The 8,690-nt window shown below is 43.2% G+C and overlaps 1 protein-coding gene across 3 annotated transcripts in view; it reads left to right on the top strand.

Annotated features, from left to right (window-relative positions):
* The first annotated feature begins 1,243 nt into the window (after positions 1-1,243).
* Positions 1,244-8,690, top strand: part of agap1 (ArfGAP with GTPase domain, ankyrin repeat and PH domain 1) — a 71,447-nt gene continuing 64,000 nt past the window's right edge. For 2 of the 3 annotated variants that reach the window (XM_019891153.1, XM_019891154.1), the window contains exons 1-3: positions 1,419-1,663; positions 1,951-2,074; positions 2,146-2,354. In XM_019891153.1, the coding sequence (XP_019746712.1) occupies positions 1,426-1,663; positions 1,951-2,074; positions 2,146-2,354 (571 nt within the window). In that variant the 5' untranslated portion in view covers positions 1,419-1,425. Of the gene's footprint in view, positions 1,349-1,418; positions 1,664-1,950; positions 2,075-2,145; positions 2,355-8,690 lie in introns of those variants that run through there. The other variant, XM_019891155.1, reaches the window with a different exon arrangement.

An 8,690-nucleotide genomic window follows, 5' to 3' on the forward strand; every position in this document is an offset into this window, starting at 1 on the left:
TAAGAGGGAGCACATAACTCCTACTCTGGCATCCCTTAACTGGCTCCCTATACATTCTAGAGTTATTTTCAAGATCCTATTACTTGTTTTCAAATCTTTAAATGACCTCGCACCACCTTACCTCTCTGAGTTCATCCGCCCCGACACACCTGCCCGGCGCCTCAGGTCTGCGGACCAGACATTATTATAAGTACCAAGAACTAAACGGAGATTCAGAGGGGATCGAGCCTTTTCCGTTGCTGGTCCCTCTCTGGAATGACATCCCACTGAACATTCGGCAAGCCCCCTCGCTTTCCCTCTTTAAAACCCGCCTCAAAACTCACTTGTATTCTTTGGCATTTGACTCAGCATGACTCAGTTTTATCTTAGTTTTACTGTTTGGTGCCTTCTACCATCTTTGTTACTGATTTATTGCTTTATTGTTGTATATATGTTAGTCACTCCATGTACAGCACTTTGTATGCAGCGATTGCTGTTTGAAACTGCTCTATAAATACTGTTGAGTTGAGTTTATTATTTATAATTTTATCCTTGGTTTTATTGTTCTTGTTTTGATTGTAAGGTGTCCTTGAGTGTTTTGAAAGGCGCTTATAAATAAAATGTATTATTATTATTATTATTATTATTATTATTATTATTATTATTATTATTATTATTACCTAAAACGGTAGTTCTCCCCTACACACATGTAGATCATTCCCATTCAAGTACTAAGCACAGCAAGCTTTACATGCATGTTGTGTGTTAAAAACACCCAAAAAACCGTTGCCTTGCCCTCACTATTTAAATGCTAACACAATGAAAAAAAATTAGATTAGGTGTATCCATTTTTAGTTCGACATATTTCACGACTTTAGCAAAGCTATAAGAACAGGTTTTGAAATCATAAATGCCGAGAACTACGCTAAGTTATAATAAAAGTTGAAACTATTTAGTGTATTTTTTATGCAAAATTATCAAATCTCAACAGTCAAACAGTACTTTTTACTTTTGTTCATTCCCACCTGTAGTTTATTTTTCACTTTGACTTAAGTACATAATTTGAGTACGGACTTCGACGTTTAACTTTTTTTTTTTTTTTCAAGACAAATACCTGCCCTTCTTAAGTAGTTTTGCCCCCTCTGGTGATATGACAACACTTTTACTCATGTTTTCAAGGATGTGACGTTACACACGAATCCCAGCGGCGGTACTGCATGTTGTTACGCCTCTGCAGGAAGCAAGACTTGATCAAGCCTGTTCAATATTCCCAGTATTATGTCAAAACTAATGTTGGAATGGCCTTTTATGTACTACTGTAACAACGCTAATTGGAGTCTTACAAGGGTGCGCGATGAATCTGATAAGTGTAAGTTGTTTGTACTTTGAAACTCGACATACGCTGGGGCGTTTATTTTGAAATGCTCAACACTTGCAGGAAACACAATGCGGGAAATAACGGTTGTTCCACCTTCGTTTGTACTGTGGATCCAGTCTACCGGGGATGGACCTCGGTGCACAGGACGAAAGAGCGGCCGAACGGAACCCAACAAAACCGGCCAACTGATCACTTCTAAGGGAACTGGAGTGGTTTTCACTAGCGGGTTTCCAAGACTGAACGTCGAGCGACTGAAACAAACGAGACAAGGGTCGAGAGGGAGCAAACACGAACCAAACGCTCCGGGTAGGACCCACAAAGCAGCTGTTCTCAAACCAGATGTTTTGTTTCGGGAAAATATTCGCGAGACTCGTGTTTGCTACTCTCCAAGGCGACTTTATTTAAAAATCTCCCACGAAGTGGGAAGCTACGGCTAGCTATTTCGCTTTAGACGGGGTCCAGCTAGCAGCTACTGTAGCCTGCTAGCCGCAAGGCCGTTGTACAGTATTCCTTATGACTGGAAGTGAGTCCGGAGTCTTGTTTTGAACCCCTTAAATCGGCGCCACTGTCCTCCTCCTTTCCCCCCCTGGCAGTCGAGTCATGGAGCAGTCCTGCTCAGGCTGCTGCACATCTGTCAGCGCCCCCAAGGCAGGAGCCGGGAGACGGCGGGGACCGAGTGCCCGCAGCGGCCAGTAACTACGGCACTGCTCAGCGCCTGTGAGTACGATCGTGGTCGTTATGGTTCAGAATAGAAGGTATGTTTATGCACATTGCATCTGTGTATTCAGTTCTTCAGTATACGTCCCACAACCCTGGAAGAAGTCCCTCGCGGCTATGAATTACCAGCAGCACCTCGCCAATTCGGCCGCCATCCGTTCCGAGATCCAGAGGTTCGAGTCCGTCCATCCCAACATCTACTCCATCTACGAGCTGCTGGAGCGGGTGGACGAGCCATTGCTTCAGAACCAGATCAGGGAGCATGTCATCGCCATTGAAGGTAGGACAGGAGTGGCTGCTCCTTCACAGAGCTGCTTAGGTGTTCTTTGAGGAGCACTTTAAAAACCGAGGTGCATTGTGGTATGTGGTGACCATATTATGAGCTAGCGATATCTGTCATGAAGCTGTAAATGGTTTTGTAGTAGCTGCTAAATTGCATAGTGAATGATGTTATGTTAAAATGCAAGGAAGGGGATTTTCGAGGAAATATGAAACCACCAAGCCACCCACCCATTGGTAAACTGTGCATGGGCGGCTATTGATATGGCCAATGCGTCCCTGATACAATATGATGGCCAAGCCCTCCCTCTTCTTGTCATATCGGATTGTAAACGTCATCATTGTTTTGATGCGGTGGATTCAATGCTACAATTGATTACCTATCTGCAATCTCACTTAGAACATCTCCTCCCATCATGCCTTTGACAGTTCAGTTGAAGTCGGCTAGTCTGCAAATACTGTACTGCTGCAGTTGTTTGGTCCATCTTGCAGATTTCCAGTGAGTCATGTCCTTGTCCTGATTGCTCTTCCTGATCTCTGCAGGAGGACCATCAGAGAGTATTAAGCATCGCTTCGTTTATTTTCTTCCATGTTCTTTGAGTGAATATTGTAGCCGACAAAGCGACTCTTTAAGGGTGCTCCGAAATGCCAAAACAGCAGGAGAGCATAATTTGATTTTAGCATTGTCAGCTACAGAAAGTAGGAGAGAAATCTGTTCTTTAACATTCCCCAAGATGAAGAGTTGTTTATTTGTAAATGTTCAACTGAAGGCATCACTTATGTAATGCAGTGGCTGAAATTTCTGCACCCTTTGTCCATAATGCCTGCCCTAAACCCTACCCCCATGCAGATTAGCCGACATTCAATTCCTCTCAGTTAAGTGCTTGTGTGTTTTCTGCGCATCATCATCTGATGCCCTGCAGGCCCTCTTAACTGTGCATAAAGCTGAGTGAGTGCTCGGCGGAGTCGTGATGTCAGGATTCTAATGCTCATCGAAGCACAGTGGTCATATTGCAATGGCAGCGGTAGCTTGTTCATATGCATTTGAAGTCCATTTTATCTCCATTGCACTTTGTGGGGTGATTGGCCTGGTTGGGAAGGAGAGACTGAGCGACAGAGGGTAGAGAGAAGTATCGAGGGCTTGGGCTGCATGAGAACAATGGGCACAGCAACAACTGTACTGTATCGACAACAGTAATAATTCCCCCCGCCCCCCTCCAAAAAGGAATGAAACATTTGTCAGGACAAGAAAGTGATCCCTGGATTAACATGCCAGCTGTAATGCGGTTAATGTCCATTGAGCCAATCTGTCAGAAGACATGTTTCTGACATGCCCTGGCACAGAGAACACTGGGCTGCATGGAAAGTTTTTTTTTCAAACGCACCTCAAGGAACAAGAAAACACAACATCAAGGTGCAGGCAACTGTCATCCGTTTAATGCTGCATGTAGTTTGCTTTCAGTTGTGTGAAGTGATCAACTCGGCGGTGTGTAGCTCAACCCGTAGGTCAAATCTAGGTCCAGGTTCACCCTTTCTTGTGACCAACTGATGGTGAGTTAAAGAGAACCGGGATTAGCGACAAACACCACTTTTCCTTTTCCTTAATCCGCCCGCCAGACGCTTGTTGACCAGCAGATCTTCAAACGAGAGGCGAGTATCTGTGAAGTGTGAGGGAGATTATGAAGGTTCACGGGTTTACTGTCAGTGCCGTTCGTGTCAGTGTGTGTGTGTTGTTTTAGCAACATACTAACATACGTCTTAAGATTGTAGATGCCGCCCATGTCCCACTCTGTCCAATCTGTGTCGTTCCAGACACCCCGCTGAGTCTTGAGTCTTTGTCTCTTAAAGCCTTAAACCCTGTGTTGAGTGGATTCCCCCCTACCCCTTTCCAAACATGAGACTCAAAGCTTCACTGACATTCTTTTCTTTCTGTCCTCTTGTTTTGCGTGACAATGAACGACGATATCCTGCCTCTAAGAATAAATCCACCGTTGACCTGTGACAGCATCTACATTTGAGCGGTTTCATGACTTCAGATTGTTTTAAATCGATAGTAATTTGATGTACATTGACTAGTTGCTGATGATGTCATTTCTTTTTTTTTCCACTATGGTTACCTACCAAAAAAATAAATCACAAGATGAGGAAATGTTTTGCATTAATCTAAACTTACTGATATCTGATACATCGAATTTACGCAGAACTACACATGGACTATACTTTACCCCCCCAGTAGAATGACATGTATTCTTACTGTCCTCTCGTGCTGGTCAAACAGGAAGGTGACTGTTCTGCGCCACAGTGCTGATGTCGCTCAGGTGTCCACCTGATTCATGATGGATCATCTTATCATGTTTTCAGGAGAAATTAAAACAAATGTGAGAAAAAAGTCAAAGGGAATCCACAAAGAGTTCTCTGGATTTTGAGCTGAGGCTGTAACTGTAGAACCACCTAATGGCCTCCGTCAGCACATTTGAGCAGACAGTGTGAGCGTCACTCGACCAGCCAAAACACAAACAAACAAATGACTGAAAAGCTGATCGGTATCTCTTCCCGATTCCATGTCCTTTTCAGACACAGCTGTCCAAACCGGGACATTGCTGTGACCGAAGTACACTTTCAGACAGCTGTTGTGGCTCGCCACATTCAGTTTAATAGATGCATGGCAATTGCGTTCAACACAAAAGGCTTCAGGCTTTGAGTCTCAGGTGTTAAACTTGGCACTCCATTTACAAACTGGCAGCATTAAACACTTCTGATGCTACTTCAGAAGGCAGTAAATTCGTGGGTAGACTTGAACACCCCATCTGGCATCGATACCCGCACACGAGCGAACTTGGGAATTGAAGGGCACTCACAGGTCACTAAATGAGCTGACTTTTGCCTTCCTGATGAAAGATGTGCTGGTTGTATGCGTCAGCGGCATGTCGGCTCCTGCAGCTGCACAAGGCCGCTTACTTCCCTGTTCTCCAAACACTCCCCAACGAAGGGAAGCGCCGGACACTGACCCAAACAATAGCAGAGGCAAGTCCCACACGGATCACATGCAGATATAAAAATAGACTTCCTCTCTTCAGTGTAACAACGGTCTTGCATCTTCCTGTGAGGGTGGCAAGTGGGCACCTGGTGAAACCAGCCGCCAAGGTGATTTGGGAGACACGCCATACATTGTGGTCCAAATTCTTATGCAGGGGAGGCTTGATGTTATTACTGTTCATTATTATTGTATGAGTTGTAGCTTTTCTATGAACGTTTTTGCATTTGTTGTTTCTCCTGGCCATTTAAATTAGGGATGCTGATACCATACTCCTAGTCGCAAAAAAGCTCCGATACTACGATACAGATATCACTTTACCATCAACTAAATGTATTCTGCCCTCCCTCATTATTTTAAAGGACCCGTATCATACTAAATCAACTTTCAACTTTTTTGCGCATTTAAGCCATGTTAAAATGCTAAGTCCTCAAAGTGGTGCTTTCCTCCATTCCCTCATGCTGAAGGACCAGTCATTGCTGTTTGGTGCATTGAATGGGGTTTTTTTTTCCAATGTGAGCGGTCACTGAACGCAGCTGGAGTCTACTGAAGAACTGTGTGAGTACAATGGTGGGGTTTTTGTGACCTAGGCATCTTACTTCCGGATTCGCCACCAAAAAGAACTCTTATTTCGTAAACAATTTGATTGCCATTGTGGCAAAGGTAATATCTATCTATCTATCTATCTATATATAGCTGTATAGATCTCTCTCTCTCTCTCTCTCTCTCTCTCTCTCTCTCTCTCTCTCTCTCTCTCTCTCTCTCTCTCTCTCTTTCTCTCTTTCTCCCCCTTCTCTCTCTCTCTCTCTCTCTCTCTCTCTCTCTCTCTCTCTCTCTCTTTCTCTCCACACTCTCTCTCTCTTTCTGTATATACACACTGTGTACATTTATCTAAGGACTGCAAAAGATCTAGTATAGTAGGACAGCTTAGTGTACTATGGAAACATAAAAAATGAAAAAAAATAGCAACATTTGTGCCGCACCATTGTAATAGATTAAGTCCATATCATTCGATTCTGCACCTCATCATTTCCAGCCAAGGCCAACAATCACTGGCAGTGCAATAAGTGTCATGTCCTCCATGTAATGAGGTGGAAAGGAAGGCTTTGAAAGTTGGGCTGGTGAATTGGCATGTGGCAAATCGAATTTTCTTGCAGGGGCTCAGAGGCCTTTCTGCCAGAGAGATTTCTTATTCATGCACGTACTGAGGTGAGGAGATTTAACTATTAACATTAAAAATATTGACCATAGATAAAGTCGTGGAAAATGTCTGCCAGGCGATCCAGCTACATCGATTGCCCTGGACTTGTTGCTGTCAATGCTGGCCACACATCGACACAATATATATATTTTTTATATGACTGTATTCATCAATATAATAAATATAATTAACAAAATAATTGCATCCTCAAAATTCCTAATATCGTTTGAATTTTTATTGAAGTTTGAGTGTTCTTTTTAATCAACTATGACTCTTTTTTCGCTCAGATGCGTCATCTTGAATCAACCCGGGGATTTCTGTCAAGCGCACAGCGTAGATCGTGGCAGCGAGGAAGAGTAGATTTTTAAGACCACTCAATGCCTTTGTTTGCGTGTAGATCGTATTGACAAGAAGGTTGCCATGTCTAGTTGTCACACTTCTGTTTGTGACCAACGGGTGGCACTGTAGGGCTCCAACTGCAGCGTCACACCTGTTGGTCATTACGTCATTAGTTGTATAAAAGGACTCCCGCCCGACCACTCATTGTCAGGTCATTGTTTGTTTGCTCCTGTCACATTTAGGTCATGTTTGTTTCTAGCTCATGTTTTTGTTCATGTCTCGCTCTTGTTCTCGCTCTTGTTCTCGCTCATGTTACGGTCACAGTTAGTGTTTAGTGTCAGCCATGGTTTTTGTTTGTTACTTTGGATTTTTGCTTTCTTCGTGTCTGAGTTCTGGATTTAGTTTTTCTCTTCGTTTAAAATACAATTCGTCAAGTACACCCTGGTCCTCCCTCTCGCTTGCTTTTTTGGGGTCCATCACGAACGTGACAATAGTCTTTGAAATATAATGGGAAGATGGCAATTTGTCGGCACATCGCAACTGGTATCACAAACATCAGCAAACCTGAATGAATCAAGTGCAAGGTCGCAGGACAGGGACAGACCAAAAAGGTGCTCCTGCCTTATTTATTCAAAAACTCGATTATTAATCCCCTTGTGCTCAAAGAATTACTTCTTACTGCGTACGCACGTTTTGTGCACAAATTTGTGCATGCGCATGGTTGGTGAATTAGGCCCATTGAGAGCACGCACAGAAGTGTCTTGGTGCCAAACAACATGTAGACCAGCTGATATGTTTGGAAAAAGACCGTGTAAGCCTTTGGCAAAATTGTTGGTTGTTCTTTATACAGATCACAGCAGCCGGTTAATTTAATGGGAAAATATATAAATTTAATATTTGTGTATATTCTTTTGACTCACAAAGGAGAAAACAGTAATCCCTCATTTTTTGTGGTTAATTGGTACGGGATCCCCTTGCGAAAAGTGAAAACCCGCAAAGTAGTTTTGCTTTTCCTTCAACTGACTGGACATTCCATTTGTATGGTCATGATCAAGTCACAAACATCCATAGTTGGTTTTCACATGGGGCTACGTAACGTGGACTCTACTGATGAGTACTGGGTCACTGCTGAAGAGGCCAACTTCAAGATAATTAAAAGGTTTGGGAAGGAAATCATTCCCACACTACTTTTAGTGAGTGAGACCCTTTTGTCACACACATGAAAGGCCTACTTTGAATATTAAAATCAAATCAATAGCCTCATTATATACACACAGCAGTCTCTGTAACGGTAGACCTCACTGCAGGTGGTCTTTGCCTCTGCACTCCTTTGTCTTTAAGCCTTCCTCCATATCACCCGAGCTCAGATTGTGCAGTATTTTAGAACACCAATAACAAAAAAAAAACCCAAAACGTTGCACTTCAATGCAATTAAACCTTTTTTTTCTTTTCTCAAAAGCATGGCTCAAGCTCTCAAGCTGGCATGAACTGGCACGTGGCCCTAACTGGCATGAGAGTGGTTCTGACTCAATGGCTGCCAAGTCATAGAGGACTGCCAAAGACACTTCAAATGACCGCTCTCTCCTTCGCTCCTGTACTGCCTCTTCCATCGTCATTGTGCGGGCCTGTGCCTGCTTGCTCTCGTTATTGTTAAAAATCTGAAGAAGAGAAGGTTAAACATTTGTCTGGCATTACAAAATACTCTTGTGACTGTGTGTAAGTTTCTTTTGTGTGAGCTTTCATGGAAGTGTAATTATCCCGTA

This window comes from Hippocampus comes, unplaced genomic scaffold (assembly GCF_001891065.2).
Source record: "Hippocampus comes isolate QL1 unplaced genomic scaffold, H_comes_QL1_v1.1 scaffold174, whole genome shotgun sequence".
NCBI lineage: Eukaryota > Metazoa > Chordata > Actinopteri > Syngnathiformes > Syngnathidae > Hippocampus > Hippocampus comes.